At 44.3% G+C, this 20,920-nt stretch overlaps 1 protein-coding gene across 2 annotated transcripts; it reads left to right on the plus strand.

Moving 5' to 3' along the window:
• The first annotated feature begins 259 nt into the window (after positions 1–259).
• On the plus strand, positions 260–20,400 carry LOC136713372 (solute carrier family 2, facilitated glucose transporter member 1). Of its 2 annotated transcripts, none has more exons than XM_066690403.1 (10): positions 260–450; positions 11,467–11,562; positions 14,099–14,259; positions 14,472–14,712; positions 14,859–15,021; positions 15,132–15,319; positions 15,526–15,630; positions 15,796–15,897; positions 16,026–16,229; positions 16,346–20,400. In XM_066690403.1, exons 1-10 carry the CDS (start codon positions 433–435, stop codon positions 16,547–16,549), a joined length of 1,482 nt encoding a protein of 493 aa, XP_066546500.1. In that variant the 5' UTR covers positions 260–432; the 3' UTR covers positions 16,550–20,400. The 2 variants fall into 2 exon arrangements, with proteins under 2 accessions (XP_066546500.1, XP_066546499.1); XM_066690402.1 differs by lacking the exon at positions 260–450 and adding an exon at positions 9,801–9,957.
• The last annotated feature ends 520 nt before the right edge of the window (positions 20,401–20,920 follow it).

Below are 20,920 nucleotides of genomic sequence, written 5' to 3' on the forward strand. Positions count from 1 at the left end.
CCATGGCCGCGCCGGGTCTGCGAGCCTCCCCTTTCTGTCTCCGGAATCGCCCCGCCGACTCACTCTCGGTGTCGTCATCCGTCGAGCGATCGACAGCCAATCAGAGCGCCGGAGGACGCGCAGGCCTCCTCGCACACCTCCAGTCCGCCCGGGACAGCCAATCAGCATCGACTGAGCCCCCCGAGCCGGCCAATCAGCGTGCAGTGCGGTGTGGGCCCGGGATGATAACCGGCTCCTGCCGCCCGAGCCGCTCAGACCTGAGTGGAGCGCTGGCAGACGGAGGCATCGTGTCACCAATTGTGAATTGGGACTTTTAAGAACATTATATATATTTAATATTCATATTTTTAAATAACTTGTTAATTTAAGTAACTCTGAGAGGGGGCTTTTTGAGTTTTATTTGTTAAGAGGACATCGCGTCTACCAGCCAACATGGAATCAGGCGGCAAGGTAATTACACATCGTGTCCGAGTATGTGCTGCTGTGTGTAGTGCCTTTCTGTGGTGAGTAATAATTGTACTTGCGCTGTAGATTTGCATGTGTCGCCGGTCCGGCAGCCCAGGGGTTTCCGCCACATGCGTCCCAGACCCGGCGCTGTCTGTTGTCAAACGCATGCTGGCATTTAAATATAGTTATAGTCTGGATATAAGTGGAAAATCGCGGAGTTTAAATGTGCGACCCTCGGTATCAAATCTAAACGGCTACTTTCCCAAAACGAGGGCTTGGCGCGGCCGGGCTGCGGGCTCCGGCTCCGGCTGAGTGACGCGTGTGCAGCCCGGTGAACCACAGCCCACCGGTCATGCATCGCTGATGGGTCAGCATAGTTTTACTAGGATGGAAGATGAACTTATCCAGGTCTGGAAATATTGTAGGATACAATATACATTATTTTATTTTGAATGTGCGTTTTAATAATAAAGTTTGTCAATTACATATTAATCTGAAAAGCCTGAGATTTTCAGTTTGTTGTAGCCTGATTAGCTTTCTGCCAAAAAGGCTTTTAAAAGTATAGTGTACGTATATTGTAAGTATATTGTATATCTCCAGGATTTTACAAATACTACAGAAATAGTGTAGTTTTGATACGAAATACTGGTTAGTTGTCCAGCAAGTTCAGGCAGGTAGTATTTTCTCTGTTTAGGCTTAATGTTGTATTTGTATTTAGTTAGGTAAAAAACTAAATATTACAATCAGCTCTTATGTGAATGTCGTCAAACCCACCAATAGGATTTTGATACTTTTTTTCTAAACCATACATTAAATTCATAAACAAACAGATTTAAAAGTGTCTTAAGGATCCACATCTTCTGAGAAAAGACACCTTTTTTGCTACAGGAAACCAGTGTCCAGTCATAAGTGTGGTTTTCCAGTAATGTTATTGGCAGAACAAGATGTGAAGCTACATCACACAGTGTCGCCCAATTCTCCGGGCGGTGCTACATTTCTCCTTTTCTTTTATATTGGATTTTAAAGTGGGGGGGGGAAGCTCTGTATTTGTAAGTATAAAGCCACCATTAAAAAAAACTTAAAAAAAAACCTCTTAAACAGTTAAACATTATGGCACAGAAATGGTCAAAATGGTCCAACATCCTGAATCTGGTCTGCAGCATTTTAGTGAAAGTACAAACATGGTTCCTGTTAGAATAAGAGTTTTTATTCTAGAGGGGACTGGGATGTCGTGCAGCATGTCTGAATCTGGTTTTCAGTTTGGTTAGGGCTGTGGTTCTTTGTATGTCATTGCCTATCCCACCCCCTCGTTTCAGTTTCTTCTTTCTTCAGCAGTGTCTCACGGAGAGGCTGATGAAAGCGCTGGGTGGTTTTGCGTTTGCTTGCTACCTCTAGTTTCTGTTGGCGCTGCTTGCTGTTACATCACAGGTCTCCTGGCTTATGTGCTACATTGGATACAGATGTTTCGTTCAGAAAACATCATTTACACAGAATTTGTGTGACTTTTTTTTTGTCAAAAGGCACTTATGGTGGGATGATCACTCTTTTATTGAAGGATTGTGATGCTTAGGGGAAGCAGGGCAGGGGTTGTGGTGTAAAATACTTTGTGACATATTCCAAGTGGATACATGCCTGTGTCCTAAAATCTCACTATCCCATTGTGCATTTTATTTAATTTTTATTAGCGCTGGGTTCAATAAATAGCCAGTACCGTGAATACATCAGTATCTTACAGTGATTGTTCTGTAATGAGTCGTTTACATTGCAAAAAGGGAGACAATGAAGATATTCGATATAAAGATAAAAAAAAAAAACTAGAAATGGAATCACATTACTTAATCACCGAATGGCACTCATTGATACATTAGAAATTGTTAGTATGATTTCTACCAACATGAGCAACATCCTGTTCACTGATGCGGACGTGCTCTGTAGTTCAGTCCTTGCAAGGAATTAATCCTTGACTTTTTCTCAAGTAGTCTCTCCATTGTTTTGGTTGTGATAGCAGGCTATAATGTAAACGGATTAAGCACCGTTGTGTAATGCAGAGCACCTAATCGCTCGTGTCCTTGGTGGAAATAAATGGACAGGCTTTGAATCTGTGGCCGGTGTCACGTCTTTAAGGGAGGTCATGTGTGGCGTTTGGCACACAAAATGAGCGGTTCGGCTTTGTGATGGAAAAACCCACAGTGACAATGCTAATGAGGATTCCTTTGTGTCCTGCTTATCTCACCTGAAACCAAACACGCCTGCTATGAAAGATGCAGCCCAGACAAATTGTGTGTGTGTGTGTGCGCGCAGATGGGGGTAGCTGGGTAAGTTAAAACAATACGATCCCCCTGCTTGTTTCCTTTACATTGTGTTTATACTTGGGCGACTAATGCATTTACATATTTAATAGCTGAACACTTCCTCATACTCTTTGGCCTGTACGACAATTGTATAATTCTCCCAGAAGATAACCCTGGTCACCTGGCAAAGACTGAGAGCAGCCAAGCGTTCATTATTATCATTCATCTTGGCGATTTCATAACGCACAAGTCTGTAGACCATATTAAAATGACATGAATTCATCACTTTTAGGTATTTTGCTTGTATACGGCGATCACAGGGTGTCTTCACTGGCGTTGAACTCGGTCTCAGCCCTGGAACTGCGTTGTGATTGTCTAATCGCTCACAAAGCCATCCAGTAGCAGTTTTGGCAGGTGGCCTTTTACTGTACTTTGTTCTAAATGTGAAAGGAAAGCTCAGAGCCCTTGTGTATTACTTCCACTCTGAGGATAAGACCTTGCTCATTAGTACAGTGACTTTCATTACCTTGATTTTACACCATCCATCAAACTGCAGGGGGCTAGAGTGTTGTTAGCCCCGATCTCTGGATCACAACAATGTTTGATCCGCAAGCTTTGGGGGGGGGGGGGGATAAAGCAAGAACTCACAATTTCAGGTTCTTGAGCCAACTGACGTGATACACACAGTTTGTCCTGTTTAGATATTGCAAGACCCAAAGACCACATGTGAACAAACTGCAGCTATGCATTCGGTCTGATTATTTGTTTGTTCCTACTTTTTCACCAAAATGTATTTTAAAGATATGCTGGCAAAAATTATCCAGTAAGATCACACTATTTAAACATTTACAATCTACTGAGATGAAAGGATATAAATGGCAACCCTGTTTGAAGTTGGTTGCCGTGACTGGTGTGAAGTTAAAATTGACATTCTTGCATTTAACGTATAATTGGGAAGGTGAGACCGAAATTAGGAATTTAAGGGGGTGAAAAAAATATACAGCTTTGTCCAAACCCTGGTCTTGTGGGTTGTGATCTTTTCCAAATTTTACTCGTATTCGTCCGGTCTCCAAAGGGCCCACTGTTCGAGACCGATTTCTCTGATCTTACTCCGTGGTTAGAAAATTAATTTCAGTTTTAATTTAATGCTTAACTAAAAACTAAACCGTAAAAATCACTCTCTTAATTGGGGTCAAGCAGCCTGAAGACCGAATTGCACAACACACAGATATAATTGGATTTTGCGAAGGTTTTGACAATCATGACAGTAGTGTTTTAATGAACCGTAAAGACTTAATTCAATTGCCTCTTCAACATGGTCCAACTCAAATATCTCTTTCCAGATGATTAGAGTCTAGGATTTCCCTGTTATGGTAGATGTCAGATTGGCCTAATGAAATTTAATGAGGTGTTTTTTTTTTCCCTTTTCCAATTATATAAAAAGTAAAATAGGTTTATGAATCAAAGGTTCTGATGACAGTACAAAATGAAAAAGCAGCAAATTAAACTGAGCATGTTTTTTTAATGCTGGGATGGTCACACAGACTTTATACTGCATTACTAAGCACCAGTGCAGGGAGCTTTGCCAAGGTTAGGCTGTACTCGTGGGAGAGGAGATTGTGATTGTGTAACAGATCTTTTGTAAGTTAAAAGAAGGAGTACTGCTGTGTAGTTACCTCCCTATTTTCAAGGAACATATTCGTATGTTCTCGGAGAAACGTGAATGAAAAGCCATCTTTAAGATTCTTAACCGATGATTCAGTAATCAAGCCAGCAGTGATGGGTGGGCCCACACTAACTGGAAACCCCGTCACTAAAGGATACATTAATTTATAATTAGGTATTACTTGGCAGAGACCAGGGCGAATGTGCTCGAGTGTCCTGGACGGAGCTGGATTCAAGACCAGACACACATGGAGCATGTGCTGTACTTCTGTTTACATTTGTAAACCAATAAAACTGAATCGACTGCAATGGAAATTAAAATGACGTTGTGTCTGAGGTCTAAAGAAAGGGCTGGGCCAGGGTTGTGCCCAGGGTCTTTAAGTCCCAACTTCTGTCAAAGTGACTTTTGGTGGACTGGGACTGGTCCAGCTGACCCTAAACCTGCCACTCTCCTCCACAGTCACACTGAGGTTTTACAGCAACGTAGCGCCCGGGTCCTCGGCTGCCCTGCTGCGCTCTAACTAGACAGGAGCTCGTGCTCGTGGATTTTCCCATGAGCCACTGGGGCAACGCTGGAATACTTGATACCACAGACAGGGCTGTGAGTGAATGAGTGAATAGTTAAGCAGGGCACCACACTCAGCACAGTTCCTTTCTGGGCTTTAGTTTCAGGAAACTGTGACGTTCAACGCTGGCAGGAAAAAACCTGCTTTACTTGAATTTGCATTAACCCATTCTTGCGTTGAATTGCTTATTTATGAATATCTATATCTTGCAATATGTGAGTGAAATAGATACATTATATGTTCAAGAAAGTCAGCTGATTAAATGAAGGAAAGACGGGAAAATGTGAATGTGTTAATCAATCAGTCCCTGAAATAAGATGAATGCCTGGGATAATTATCCAAAAGAAGATGGGGGGGAGGCAGAGTTCATACGCTGTGCTCAGCAGTTATAATGCTTGTGCCTATTGTGGCAGTGGTTCTGTGGGCTCTGTTTATTTGACAGTGCATGGCTTTAATTATTAGCAGAGACAATAGGATGCCTTCACTTTATATGGGAAATTTACAAGCAGCACAAATTGAACTTTCCCCATACATGGCTCGTTGGCTTTACCCGTCTTGCATTGGCGTTCTCTAGACACTCGGCTAACCTCGAGTTAGTGTTTGGTCAGTGTTGTCAGCGCATCGGCTCAACAGAAATAATCCAATCTGAGACCTGACGGCAGCTACGAGGGGCCGGGCTCTCCTCCGTCACTCTGAGAGGGGGTGTCGGGTTTCTGCTCGCTGCGATCCCAGCCTTTCTTGCTTCATGCTGACGACTGTAGTGCCTCTCTTGGTTTTTATCCATCCTCAGAGTTTTGTTTATATAGTTCCTTACTGAGCAACCTACAAAAGGGGATGCAGGATGTGTTACACTGAGATCTGCTACAGCTGCTGCGCACAAGTTCTTTCTACTTGTCTGTCTTTCATTCTCAGATTCGATTTTTTTCCTTGGCAAATCTTCAAGTGATTTGTTTTTCTTAATTTTCCTTCCCTAAACATCACGCTCATCCAACGCATTACTGAAACACTGCAGGAAGCTTGAAATATCTTGTTACCCTTTCCTGAATCTGTTTCTATTGAACATGATCCCGGATCAATCTGTTTGCATATGCGCTGAGTAAACCTGCGCTGAGCAATTAAACTGGGTGCCAAAGACAAGATTGTATTTTCCATGTGTCATGCTGGGTGTTCTTATCTGCCTTATTTGGATTTATGGAGATTGCACATCTACAGAAAATATGATGCCAGAATGTACGTGACTAGAAACTAAAATACAAACATTTGCATCGCAAAGTGTTCGGCCACTGAGTTCTGTTCAGTTTTGAGTTCAATGCTACCAAAATAATTATTGAATGTAGTCTCTCTGAGTTCCAGCTCTGCAATAGTGCTGCCTTTAAAGAGAGTGCATTATAACAGAATATTAAATGGCAACACAAGATGGGCGTATGAACAGAGCTCTGTGAATGTATCTATAGAGAAGCTTTAAAGGAGCTATTTTTGCCCTGACCTGCTTACAGAAGTGTCCAGTGCATAGCTAGTGTCCAGTCAAGGGTAAGGAATTTGGCCAGGACCTCCAGCTATACTTAGGTAGGTTCTGGGAATGCAGATTTCAACACCTGGATGCATGTTGTGTGCATGTACAGGTATGTTTTATGTGTGCATGGGACCATTTCATCAGACCTGACAGATGACATGATGTATGGAGTCCTCAGTGGGACAGACCCATCTAATTTCCTGGCTACGACTCCAAAGCAACAAGGAACGAGGAAAAAAGGTCCCTTTAAACTAAAGTATGCAACTACATACAGCACACTGCAGTTGGTTTGTGTTCGGGCCCTCCTCCCTTCCCCCCCGGTCTTGGAGTGTCGCTGGGAATGATCATGTTTCATAATCGACGCAGTTGTTCTTCAGGCACTGGGTTAGAGAGGGAGGTTCCCCAGATAGTATTTGGGTTAAAGGTAAAAGATGTCGCATTAGCCCACTCTAAGGATAAACGCACCGCAGGGCAAGGTCTTGTAAGACGGCTCTGTGTGTGTGTGTGTTTGTGTCTGTCGTCTAGGATCCTCTGTAGAGTCAATCCTGCTTTAGAGAGCCCAGATTCTCCACAGGATGTTTAATTTCATACACATTGTGAATGCTTTTTGACACTGTACATTTGTACCCCAATATGTGTGTTGGCTTCTTGTAAAAAGGCAGATTCAGGCTAAAGCTTAATGCTTATATATTTCACAAATACACTTCTAAACTGTCCTTTTGGATCAATAAAGCACTTGCTTACTGAAAAGTCCAGAAACTTGTAAACTTACTCTAAGAAAACAAGCTGTGTGCCTTTTAAAAGATAAGACCCACACGCCCAACTCTTTAAACCCCGTGAGGGAATGGAATAGTCTATGATTTGCGTAGTTCACATCCTGTTCTGGAGCTGGTTAAACCACACCACTGTGGACTCGATGACCTCTGAGGGAGGGAGGCCTGGAGCTCCTGGCGCTCTCATTGGTGGGGCAGCGGCTCCGTCAGCCTGTTCGCTGCAGCTTTGTGTTTGTAAACATTTAACTCTTTGACCTCCAACACACCCACAGGACTCGCAGGGCAGTTTTAATATTAACCCCTGTCCTGTGGTGTACGGTAGTGTTACAAATCCATGTGTTATCAATTTTAAGCTCCTTGTTTTTGTTTGTTTTAAGTGTTTGATTTTTCTTCTAGATAATGTTTGGGGAAAATAAATAAATAAATAAATATAAAGAGGCTGATTTTTTTCGCTTAGCATTTTGTGGTTTTCAACTGAAAATCTAATGTTATGGTTGAATTTACCGGTCGTTAATTTAAACTCAGTCCACCTTTAATGACCCTTATTTTGTGGGTAGATTTCATCTTGGTAAAATCAGCTAAGTAGTGTAATAACAGGTTTTTAACTTTACTTTTATACTGGGAAACCTAAAGCATTTACCCAAGAGAGTCAAAAGTACTTTTTCCACTTTTAAAGGTTAAAGAAGTTTGAACAAAATTATTTGTTTTTGGTTTTTTTCATGGTTAACTGTGCACAAGATATCTGGAACCCAAAAGATCATCTACTGCATATGACAATCATCCCGGGGGAAAAAAAGATTAATCACAATACAAGAGTAATTGTGCTTCAGGAGTTTCAACAGGGCACAGTGTTTCATGTATTGTTCAAACCCTGAATTAGGGTGCATTAAGCAGTTCCGAATTAACTTTTAAACAATTAATAAGGCAAGGGTGCATTTATTCACGAATATGAAATGCATTTTCTTTTTTTGGTGTGTAATTACTGCACAGTCCATGAAGTGAGTTGCTCCTCCAGCTGCCATGGCAATAATTAACGTGATACATTTTTAAGTAGTGAAACAAGATGAGCCCTGCTCCAGTGCCGAGAGCCCTCCCTCTCGACGGCTACTCCCAGACAATGGAAAAATACTGGGCTGCACAATCCCGACCAGTTACAATCACACACATATGGGATTTGTCTTCTGTTTACAGTGCTGCGGTGGAGGGCTTGATGCACGTTTTTAATAGCAAAGAAACCCAGACAACTGAATTTCTATTACATTTCAGTTTATTAAGTCTATTAAGTTTGCATTTCAGAAATTCACAAGGTGTTTGTTCCTTGAATAGTCTGAATATTCTTTTGTCTGAGTCCTTACACCGGAGTGGTTTGGTTTGGGTAGGCTAGAGGCCAGTCTCATGATAGAGCCATGCTGCTTCTGATCTGTTATGTTCCAGTTTGTAAACATTTTCCTCACTCCAGATAATTCCTTTGTCAGAGTGATTCAGCATTTTTTATTTTTTCTGCTCAAAATCCTAAAAACTAATCCCACGCAATGTCCACATTACTTTCAAGCACAGCACAAACAGAAGGTTTTAAACCCACAGAACTGGACTGAAGAGCTATTTCAGTTCTTAAAGCTAAAAATATAAACCTATATTTTGTGTCTTTTATTTTGTGTCAGGTAGAGTCATTGCAAAAAATATTGTCAATAATCGAAAAACAAGTGATATCTAAACGTCTTGCCTTTCCTTTTCCACAAATAACCATTGTTCATGCAAAGGATTATAATCTTTCTTCCTTCTTGTAGAAGCCAACAATGCAGTCAGACAGGTTTTCCCTAATGTAAGAGTGACATTGCCAAGGATAAAAAGACATTTCGATACGATTCTAGAACCACCTTCCTGGTTTTTAGAACTTGGTCTCTCACAGCATAGTGACTAAACATTTGTGTTTGTCACTCCGAAGGAAATGACATTCCCGTGTCTCCCGAGTCAACAAGTTCTCCACAAACAGCCAGACGTAGTGTCACACATTCAGCTTCACCGAATTGGCTTTAAAAATGTGGGCATTGACTAATAATTGCAGCCGTGATCCCTGCGTGCCTGGTAGGAATTCTACACCTCCACCTAACCAACAAACAAAGGATTTCCATAAAACATGTTAAAACAGGATCTCATTTCTTACAAATCCAGTAATGAATGTTTATAAAAATAACTCTAAAAACTGTATTTACAGTCGTGTTATCTACAAACATTTAAAAAAACTTGCATGCGTACAGATTTGTGTACTTACTACACTAAGATAAGTGTGTGCCTGCCTACATTTGATTAAAGTGGGGCCCAGTAGGACAGGACCTGCTGCTGACTGGAGTTTAAACATTAATAGGCCACTTGGCCAGATTCCTTCGATTTTTGGCCTGAAGGAACAGTATTTATCGAGGGAGAAAGCACACTCCCGTTGCCCCGTCTGCCCTCACCCCTCAGCCACACGGCGCTGCAGTGTGCTTGCTCTCCTCCAGCGCTGCTGTGCTTACACTCCTCCGTCGCTCTGTGCTGCCTTTGAGAACGAGTGCAGCGCTTCTCCATAGCAACAGGAGCTCCCTGAGCTAGCATGACACAGCAGCTGTCAGCACAGACCCCCGGCCTCGGCGGGCCGCGCTAACCGGCACCCTGCGATCATGTGTGAGGAGCCCAGAGCGCCGAGGCTATTCCGGTGCAGCGAAGTAAGAATGTAACCAGATTAACATAAGCGCCTTTGAAAAGAGTCCCCTGATGCAGCAAAACAAGTGGGCAGTTTCAGCTAGTAAAGACTAGCGTGAGTCTCACTGACGAGAACATAAACAAGAATTTAAAAGGTTTATTTCAAGTATTGACAACGCCTTTTCTGTTGGAAGCAGCACATTCGAATTACATTTACTGCACTCCGGCCGCTCGCATAAGGATCTTGTGGCAGTGCTTAAAATATGAAGCGGGAGAGCTGTAGTTTTTCTATATTGTATCTTCACAATTGGTTTAATGTCTAAAGTGGAGTGCAGTCTTCTGTATATTGGAAATGTATAGTACAATTTAAAAGACAGTTTTGCAGGCATGTTTTTAAATCATTAAATGGGCTGGACGTTGGCGTTTGTACTGCAATGGTTAGCAAGGTGTTCATAACAGCACATTCGTGTACCTTCAGTGCTCACTTGTTAGAACTTGTCGTGTCTTATGAAATGCCAGCACAAGGTGGAACAATTCATTTAAAACGAGAACAAAGCCTCATAGCTTTTGGGTCTAGAAAAGACACAACATTAGTTGCTTACCTACTGTATAATTTTAGGATTGAAGATCTATATCTTGTCAGGTATCTCAGACATTAGTGCAAATAGTTCAGGGTTTTATTCTCAATTAATTCAAATATGGATGACTCTTAAAAAATGTATGCCACTCCCATTTTTATATAATCGTACAATGATTTGTTTTTCTAAATACCAGGTAATTGCCTTTGAAACCATGCAAATCCATCAGTGGAAGAGTAGAATGGTTATGTGATGGTAAATTACTGTTATTAGGCTTCCATTCACAGTCGGAAGCAAAACATGTATGTATTCAAATACTTTGAATAGTCTATAAGCGTACATAAATACTGGGATTTTGCTTCGTACAGAAGTGGGAATCAAACTAAGCTGTGACATAGGCTTTGCTGTGTACGTGCTTTTTACTCATGCACATCACGCATCACGCAAGTGTGTAATAGAGTTTCGGGTTTTAGTTTTGTTTATTTGTGCTGCAGTTTTTCCCAAGGCTGTAAAACATACGGACTCGATTATAAGGCAGTTGTTTTGGAAGGAATTGCGAAGATTGTGGTTCATTTCCTCTTAAATGAGTCCTCATTTTAGACCTCGGCCACCTGTGCACAGTGAGAGGGATAAAGCCCGTGGGTTTTACTGGGACGCCCGGTAACCCTATTCAGTCCCTGGTATGTTATCGGAAATGTGTGAATTTTCCGTCTGTCCCTTCATATTTTCATTGGCTTGTCTGCTTGTGATTTTCCATGGAAGTGCAAGATCTACTATAAATATAGTTCCCGTTACTTGGGTTTGGTAATCTGCTATACAAGGGAACATCTTTATGGGAATATTTTGGCAGATACTGGGGTATGAGAGATTCTATGCAGATAATGTGCAATATGTGAAATCCCCATGCACTCGTATGATTTATTTTTTCTTTCTTTTCCTTTTTTTTTCCTTCAGCAAGTGACATTTCAGCTGATGATGGCAGTAGGAGCAGCCGTGATTGGCTCCCTGCAGTTTGGGTACAACACTGGAGTGATCAACGCACCGCAGAAGGTGAGAGATGGGTGGGGAGGGCAGCGGCGATGAATGGGAGCGAAGCTATTTTTATTGATTGGCTGCTCTTCAACCGACACTGACGCAGATTCCTGCTCACTCAACATGCACACGTGCGAGGAACACCAGCTAAATATAGACCCCCGCACGTCTTTCCGGGAGTTCTGTCACACCTCTGTCACTCTGCATGAACCCCGTGAATCCATACGCATTCCGGCTTTCATCTTTACCATGAAAGGACAAACTTGCTTCAACCAAGATCTTTCCCTGCTGACATTTTACTTGTCTTAAAGTGCATAATTATTCGCTGAACTATACTCTGTATTGGGGAAACTTCTTGGGGATCTCATGATCAGACCTCTAAACTGCATCACATCCCACTCAACCACCGAGCACCTCGTATCAAAGAACTTCTGCCTCGTGAGCCAACTTTGACCTATTCCCATTACTATCTTCCGCTCTATATATAGGAGAGCTAGCCAGTGTGACACGATCTTGAGATAAGTGGATGAATAAATAAAGCCCGGCTCTTGGAGCTGTACTCGACTCGCTCCGTCGCTGACGCTGAACTGAATGTTTCCATCCCTGGAAATAGAACAGAGAGTCCAGTCTTGGCGGTCCTGCCTCTCGCTCTGCTGTCAGTCGATCTGGCAATCCCCCCCCCACACACACATACAGATGCACCCAGCTGACACAGAGCAGGCGTTGTGCGTGTGCTGGGCACTCGACTCTGTTGTGGAAATATTGTGATGCTGTGGGATTTGAATAGGAGCCCTGTGAATGGCAGGGGATTAACTTTTTAGTCAGGTGGGCGGGACCTGGTTGAACAGGGAGGGTTTCACAACTTCTGCGGCTTCCTGCTGTAGTTCTCAAGAATCTGGTCTAGGTGTTTTAAGTGTATATGCGTTGAATACATTTATAAGAAGAGAAGTAAGTGAATAAGGAACAGAAAGGGTTTGTGTCGTGTGAGATGATACCACGTGTGCCCTCTGAGGAGGAGATCTGAGGTCAGAGTGATGCCAACTTCATGCAGCTGCATGGTGGAGAGACAGTGGGCCGCTGACACGAGAGTTACTGTAAATGGCGTGTGGGTGATTCGATTACCGCTCTGGAATGCAGACCATCGTGCTTCCCTCTTGGTCACGGGTTTCTATTGGCAGAGTGGATTCCTCGCACTTCAGAGACACCGCCATCTGGGATCCTGGTTACAGGAAGAACGCGCGAGTCTGTTGTAGCTGATAATTCGGACACCAGTGGGGAAAACCATTCTACATTTTGAATTAATGAATGAAGCCGCATGTGTGCCGATGAATACAGCTGCTCCTCAGCTGATGCAGATTTAAAGTTGTACCTCACAACGTAAACATGCAGTTCATATTAGGAACATGTGAGTAACAGTTAAATCCTAAAGCGCACAAGCTGTATAAACCTGGATGGATTAACAGGAGATTAGTAGCAGAACGCTTTAACTCATTGGTCAAGTGATGTCATATTGATCCAGTAGCCAGCTTCTGATGTCATTATAGTTTCTTTTACGCATGATCTATGAAAACGCAGTGCTTTACTTCTAAGGAGCGTCACTCTGCAATCGGCAAGGATAATAAATCATACTTGATCTATTCTCAAATAAATGTTGGACATGCCAGCATGTATTGATTGTTTCCATTGAATTGGGACAGCAATAATTGATTTTAAACTTCAAGCATAATGAAAGTGAATGTCCCTTCCTCTTGAGAGAGAGAATTAATTGCAACAGTCCTACATTAATCGATTTTAAATGCACATCCGTTTACGTGTTAGGAGTATTTTAATCTGGTCATAAATACAGATTGGAAAAGTATTTGCTCCCCATTTTACAAGATTGCACAAACCATTGCAAATTGTCCTGATTAATATTGTGCTGCTGAGGAGAAGGAAAGTTCAATGGGAGCAAGACTGAATCCCTCATATGGATATTTGCAGTACCTATGTCATAAGTCTCTCAAACTGCACGTCACGAGTTTCCAAGTGTCACCAGACTGAGAAGGTCTGTCTATTTGGGGGCCGGGGCTGGCCTGGGCTGGGGCTTGCATGTCTGTTGACATTCTCTCAGACCTCGCTGTGGGCCGAGTGACCTTTGCCAGCAGCCAGGCTGACGTGTGTTTGTCAACACTGGAGTGGAGATGGAGGAGTGAGCTGATGCACACTTCCTGTGTTTCTGGTGCCATCTACTGCCCCAAATAGGGTACAGTATATTATAGAGGAGCAGTCACCTTGAAGTCTAGACATTGCGGCCTTTCTGTGTTTCCTGTCAAGATCAGTCTGGGGAGTCTGAAAATAAGGAGAGAGGGCAAAATGATATACATTTAAGTTTATTTGCAGCAGTTTTGGGGGAAACGCATGCATGTATAGAGCATCTTAAAGGCTCTAAACTGAACATCTAAAAATTATATCCTTTGACTAAGAAGAAATTCTATCTTCAATGCTAGTTATTGTTTGTTTCTGGGTCTCCCATTAAAGGCTGCAGGTGTCTCATGGCTGGCTGTCTCTGTTTCAGATCATAGAGACGTTCTACAACGAGACGTGGTATGACCGCTATAATGAGACGATCTCAGAGACCACTCTCACCACACTGTGGTCCCTCTCTGTTGCCATCTTCTCGGTCGGTGGGATTTTCGGCTCCTTCTCCGTGGGGCTTTTCGTCAACCGCTTTGGCAGGTAGGAGTTTTTCCTTTGATCTATTTTAATGTTACCTGCGATAATATCTTTCCGAGCACAAGAGCAACCAAACCAGAGCAGGTGCCTCATCTGTCTCCTGACTGAACTCCAGGGCTTCACATAATTCCTCGGGTCACTGTCGGACTCTCATTTCTCAGTGTGTGTCTGTGTTCGTGTCTGGGCGCACTGACTTCTCGATCTCCCCCCCGCAGGAGGAACTCCATGCTCATGGCCAACGTCCTTGCCTTACTTGCAGCCGTCCTCATGGGCTTCTCCAAGTTGGCCGCCTCGTGGGAGATGCTGATCATTGGCCGCTTTGTCGTAGGTCTGTACTCCGGCCTGTCCACCGGCTTCGTGCCCATGTACGTGGGCGAGATCGCTCCCACTGCCCTCCGGGGGGCACTGGGCACCCTCCATCAGCTGGGCATCGTCATTGGCATCCTCATGGCTCAGGTAACCAGAGAAATCCACTCGTCCCACCTTCTGTGCTCTAAAAGCGAAGCTGAGTGTTTTCATACAACACGGGGGGGGGGGGGGGGGTTGAGGATGCGACGCAGAGACTTGCTCTCGTGCTGATTACTCCTGCTCTGTGTTCGCAGATCTTCGGGATGGAAGCGATCATGGGGAATGCCTCTCTGTGGCCCATCTTGCTCGGCTTCACCTTCATCCCTGCTGTGGTGCAGATCATCACCCTGCCCTTCTGCCCCGAGAGCCCCCGTTTCCTGCTCATCAACCGCAACGAGGAGAACAAGGCTAAGAGCGGTAAGACTTGCACACACTCGCACTGCACGTGCACCGGCTCCCTGTCTCGTTTTACACCGGGGCGGCTATGGTCAGTTCTCTAATGTGCTGCGCTCCCCGCCCCCCCACAGTGCTCAAGAAGCTGCGCGGCACGACGGACGTGAGCGCTGACATGCAGGAGATGAAGGAGGAGAGCCGGCAGATGATGCGGGAGAAGAAGGTGACCATCCCCGAGCTGTTCCGCTCGCCGCTGTACCGGCAGCCCATCCTCATCGCCATCGTGCTGCAGCTGTCCCAACAGCTGTCGGGCATCAATGCTGTGAGTGTCTTTCCCTCCCTACACGCACAAACACACACACACACACGTGTTCACGGGCATAAAAAAAACACAAGAACCCCATCGCTGTTCAAACTCCTCTAATGACCAGCTTCCCCAGGTCACGCCTTTTCAAATGCAAAAAAGCCGTCTCCAACCTTTTTTCTTCGGCCTGCGGTGTGTAATCTCCCCGTCTCTCTGTCTCGCAGGTGTTCTACTACTCCACCAGCATCTTTGAGAAGGCCGGAGTGGCGCAGCCCGTCTACGCCACCATTGGCGCCGGCGTGGTCAACACCGCTTTCACCGTGGTGTCGGTGAGTGGCCTCTCCTCCTGTAATGTACTGTGACTGTCACAATGCTTGTGTTAGAGAATAATGTTGAGGTTATCAGTAGGCTACAGTGTATCTGTTTGGACAATGTGTGTTATCTGAGTGGATAAGCGGAACTCACACTCTCTCTCTGTGTCTCTCTATCTCCAGTTGTTTGTGGTGGAGCGAGCTGGCCGCAGGACTCTGCACATGGTTGGTCTGATGGGCATGGCTGGCTCTGCTATTCTCATGACCATCGCTTTGGCCCTCCTGGTAAGCAGCCCCTTCGCCATATTTGATCTCTAACAACATCCATACAAGTTGCAAATTGAAATGGCAAACTCATGGTTTGCTCAGACTGCCACAGGAAGGCACTGAAGGGAGTTGTTGTGTTGTGACAGGACAACCTGCCCTGGATGTCCTATGTGAGCATCGTGGCGATCTTTGGCTTCGTGGCGTTCTTCGAGATCGGGCCCGGCCCCATCCCCTGGTTCATCGTGGCCGAGCTGTTTAGCCAGGGTCCGCGGCCTGCTGCCTTCGCCGTGGCCGGCTTCTCCAACTGGACGGCCAACTTCATCGTGGGCATGTGCTTCCAATACGTCCTGGTAAGGAGCGGTCGGGAGCCCTGCAGGCGCCAGCACTCGCACTAAATTACAGTGAATGACACGAGCGCATCTCTGAGTGTGCATTCACAATTTTTTCTCTCCTTGTCGTTATTCAGCAATTGTGTGGACCCTACGTCTTCGTGATCTTCACCGTCCTGCTGGTGATCTTCTTCATCTTCACCTACTTCAAGGTCCCGGAGACCAAGGGCCGAACCTTCGACGAGATCTCGGCGGGCTTCCGGCAGGGCGCCGGCTCCAGCCCGGCGGAGAAACACTCCCCCGAGGAGCTCAATAGCCTGGGCGCAGACTCCCAGCTCTAAAGCAGCGCCGCCATGCCGGGGAGCGACTCATGGACTGTGTGTGAACGCTCGTGCATTCTACTATAAACTGACACACTGGTTGTGACCACATTTCCAGCTTTTTTAGGGGTAGGGGCTTTGGTCCAGACTGGGGTCTTTGTTTGGATTGGGGGGAGGGGGGTGCAAATGGCAAAGCTTGACTGGGACCCGGGGAGGGAGAGGGAGGGTGGGGGGGGCTATTTCTTAGAAGAAATACATTTTATTTTTTTACCGTAGGGAAGTTCCGGCTGATGTGAATAGTCTGTCCCATGATCTTTTCCTGAAATTTCATCGAGTGCTGCTGTTCCACCTCAGCAGCGACTTGAGTGTTTGTACCGGGCAGTCAGGATGTCACGTAGAATGAATGGTCTGTTGACTAGTGCTGGGGAGGACGGGTCTGTCCGTTTCCCCCGTCAGTTCATGGACCATTCCCCACGATGCCCAGGTGTCCTTCAGCACCGAGATCTGAACTCTGCTGGCCCGCCGGCTGGGCTCAGACCAGTTTCGAGCAGCTTTGGGGTCAGTGTTTCTGTCACGGGAGTATGTTGGCCGCTAATGGCCGCCTGCAGGGCCAGTAAGAGTCTATGTAGGCTCCGCTACACAGATGAAGCAATAAACAACAATAGCAATAACAATAGGTTTGTTTCCACCCAACCAAATAAGTTCCCCAGCTTTATGAGAAGAGGTGCCATCAATACTTCCTCGCTAATAGATTATCCATCGCATGGGGATCACTGGGACCGTGCTAAAGTTCGTCAGAAATATTGGAATTCAAATTTCAAAAAGTCGCAGGAATTGCTGGTTCCTTCTTCCAGTCACAAGAAGGAAAGTTTTAGTTTCGCTTCAAGAATCGTGTCGTGTACATTTATAGTTTTTACAAAACACAGTTTGACATTTTGTTCCTGGTACGGACTTCGATGCTTTTAATATTTAAAATTAATTTTTAAATAAATCTGATCATGAACTTTTTTTATATATTGTTTCTGAAAAACTAGCTTGGCTTCCTGAAGTTAAAATGGAGTTACTGACTGCAAAATGGCTGTTGGAGCCAGACTAGATGTTTTTAGGAATATTTTTTCCAGTGTGTATAATTTTCATTATCGCACCATGAGACGAGACTACCTGTTTTCAGTCCTAACGGTCAATGAGATTGGATTTGTTTATGAGGAAAATACTCTCCCGGTTTGTAGTGGAATTCCTGTTTCTTCACAAAACTAAAGTTCTTCTAAATCTACTGTGTTTTTGGATGAATATCCATATCGAATATCTGCGGTGTAATCAGAACTATTTATATATTCATTTAAACATGTATAGAAAGGTGTATTGTTTTTGTTTTTTAACTGAGAGACTCTCAGTCTGAGATGTCAATAAGGTTGTGTTACAGCAGGATTGTCTTGACCTCCTGCCTTGGTCAGCCGTCGTGTGTGTTTGCGAGTCGCAACATTGTGGTGTAAATGAAGCCGGGACTCTGGTGGTCGAACGGGGTAGAAGCAGCGCAGAACGAGCGCCCCAACCCGAGAGAGCGCTCGCGTTGCGCGGCACTATGACTACTGAACCCAACCCTCGTTTTGATAAATCTGTGTAAGCGTTTGTCAATGAATGTGCAATTAAACATCTGTAAGCGTAAACCCGGTGACAACCTAGAATTGGGAAATCCTCCTATATTGCATCACGTGACACCACTGGGGTTTCTCCCACGCTTGTCACTGAGCGACAGCCGGCCCGTCACCTAAACCGAAGCATCGGCACGGCGGAGAGAATGAATGTCAGCCTTCTGATCCAGAGAGGGCAGCAGGAGGAATATATAGATCTATATATTCTAGAACCGAGGGACCAAACTGAATGTGGCTTCCATTTTTTTTTTTTTTTTTATAATTTACATTCTGGAGTCTCTTTTAAACCTTCGAATGTCCGACCGTATTGCAGCCCCGGTCATCCATCTCCCCGCGGCTGTCGGACGAGATCAGCTCAAGATAGGGAAATCGCAGGCTGCTCCGACTTCCGGCAGTGGCTTCCTCTTCCACTCCAGCTCCACTGCAAGCAGAATAGTTTAATTGTTTATCAGCGCACTTTACTGCCTGAAGCACCCGTTACCTTCCTGTTTACCCAGAGTATTGTCGTGCGTTTTTGTTTTCTTCAGCGTCACATACTGATGTATACGGATACCAGTTGCATATTGTGCACTGAGCATCACAGTCGGGTTTCTGCTCGTATGTCAACCACTGACAGACCGGTATTCAGTGACTTTCTGAGTATCGACATCATTATTATCGCTTTGTTTTCTGTATCCTTAGAGTTCAGTGTTTGTTGGCCCTTGTGAAATATGTAAAGAACAGAGGCATGTTCTAGCCTGCAGATTCCAATAACCGTCGACCTTCTGTCCTTCGAGAGGAGAGGGGTCGCCGATCGCTCAGCGGGGGTCAGGCGAAGGGACAATCATTCAGGAATGGGATTGTGGGAGAAACCCATCTTTGCGAAAGGACCGGGCTTCTTCCAATCACCCATCTGCTTTTCATCACCAGATTGTTTTCGCCCCTGGTGTGTCCTGAGATCAGACCTGTAATAAAAGCAACCTGTATGTGTGTCCCATTGTCCTGCAGTGTCCATGAGAGGGAACACTGGACAGTCCAACACTGTATTCTTCCTGTCAGTCAAACAAACGTGTACAAAACCGGATACATGCACCAAAGTGTTTTCGTTTACATCTGGACCCACAAACTGGTTGTTCATACTACATTATTCCTAGATGTAGCACCTACAGATGTGTTCAATCATCCGTTTTTCAGGTCAAAACGTCAGTAGACCTCTCACAGCGAGGTTATCCGAGATCCGGAGGCTTCGTTTCCGAACTCCCTTAAAGGTTTGAGGCTAAACGCACTGTTACCCCTGTCCAAAATCTCACTCCTTGCCCTGACTAGTTGTACACTCTAGTATCAATTTCCAATGTGTGGACAGATGTTGTTGCCATCTGTGCTGTGAGCAGTAGTAAAGATTTGGTCCAATTCTGTGTGTGTGGGAGGACCCCACATTTGTTTGGAAACCTATTCCAAAAATCCATTCAAAAATGTTAGCAAAAAAATTAACTTTATCACTGCCAAGTGGTATCGAGTTTGGTCCAGTAAATCACTGGTGCATGTCTGGGGTTTTTACATACGAATGAATTGTAATCCACGGCAAACACTGAAAACAGTTGCTGACTGAAGAAGAAAAAAGAAATTGCTTTTCTTTTGTGTATAGTTATAAATATTTATAATTGTTTTTTTGTTTATATATATATATTATTGTTGACTACAGCTCTTATGTAGTCAAGAGAGAAGTACTGTAAATAGTAGAATCCTGTATCCACACATGTATAATATGAAAAGACATAACATGACCTCTAGTTTATAGAGCACTTTTAAGCGAGATAACTTGTATATGGACATTTCTTTTGTACAGCACTGTTTTCATATAGAGCTTTCTGATGCACCACAGTTATGCCTTTCATAGTCAAATAAAGCTGCTAGTCAGGCAGGGAAACTATATATTTAGTTTGTTTTTTAATCGGACTAGAAGCTTTATTTAAGTATATACAAATAGTACACGCAATTTCCCCAGCTTTCACAGGTACCAGTGGCAGATACAACTATTTATTAGTTTAATTTATTAGTGTCTTTGAGTAAAAAACTTAAATCTGTGTGTTCAGGGGAGGGAGGGAAGCAGGTTTTTATTGTTTTTTTTGCAAGTGTTGTGCCAAGCCTGGCTGCTGACCTGAGAGACTTGTATTCTTCTTTTAGAAGATTATTACGAGTGCGTGTTTGAATCAATAAAATACAATAAAAACACACGGGTAACGATTTGTGTTTTGTCTCTTGTTTACAAATGTGTGAAATGGTTTTGTCACTTTTTTTTTTAAGATTAATATAATTCTTCCATTTCCATCCCTTGCCCTTGAAGCTGAATTCAGTCCCTCAACCTCAACCCTGTCACTGTAACAGCCAGGAGTTGCATGAAACAGCGCTGCCTTTCTCCCGTTGGCTTCTTCCTCTGCTGGCTGACGGTTATTGATGTGTCACTCCTCTCGCATTCCCAGAGAAGATCCACCGCTCTCGGGAGGGCAAGAGAAGATATCGGCCGAGAGCCACGGATCTGTGGACGCCGCTCCGCACCACCAGAATTAACGGGCTGACATTCAACAACCCCTCACACAACTGCTGTTAAAACTCCACTAGCCACATCTAAAAACAAGGTGGTATAGAACATTTATAGTCGATGTGAAACTACACCCCTCTTGTTAACAGAGATTGAAATTAATATATTTCTTAATAAAACAAAACCTATCCAGCACTTTGGCCTCATCAAAGCCATGATGGA

The sequence above is a fragment of the Amia ocellicauda genome, chromosome 18, assembly GCF_036373705.1.
Source record: "Amia ocellicauda isolate fAmiCal2 chromosome 18, fAmiCal2.hap1, whole genome shotgun sequence".
NCBI lineage: Eukaryota > Metazoa > Chordata > Actinopteri > Amiiformes > Amiidae > Amia > Amia ocellicauda.

Excerpts from the sequence above, each read along its gene's own strand:
- LOC136713372 (XM_066690402.1), top strand. The coding sequence starts at position 9,913 with ATGTGTGAGGAGCCCAGAGCGCCGAGGCTATTCCGGTGCAGCGAA. Across the intron at positions 11,563-14,098 it reads TGATCAACGCACCGCAGAAG|ATCATAGAGACGTTCTACAA; the intron begins GTGAGAGATGGG and ends TCTCTGTTTCAG. Across the intron at positions 14,260-14,471 it reads TTCGTCAACCGCTTTGGCAG|GAGGAACTCCATGCTCATGG; the intron begins GTAGGAGTTTTT and ends TCCCCCCCGCAG.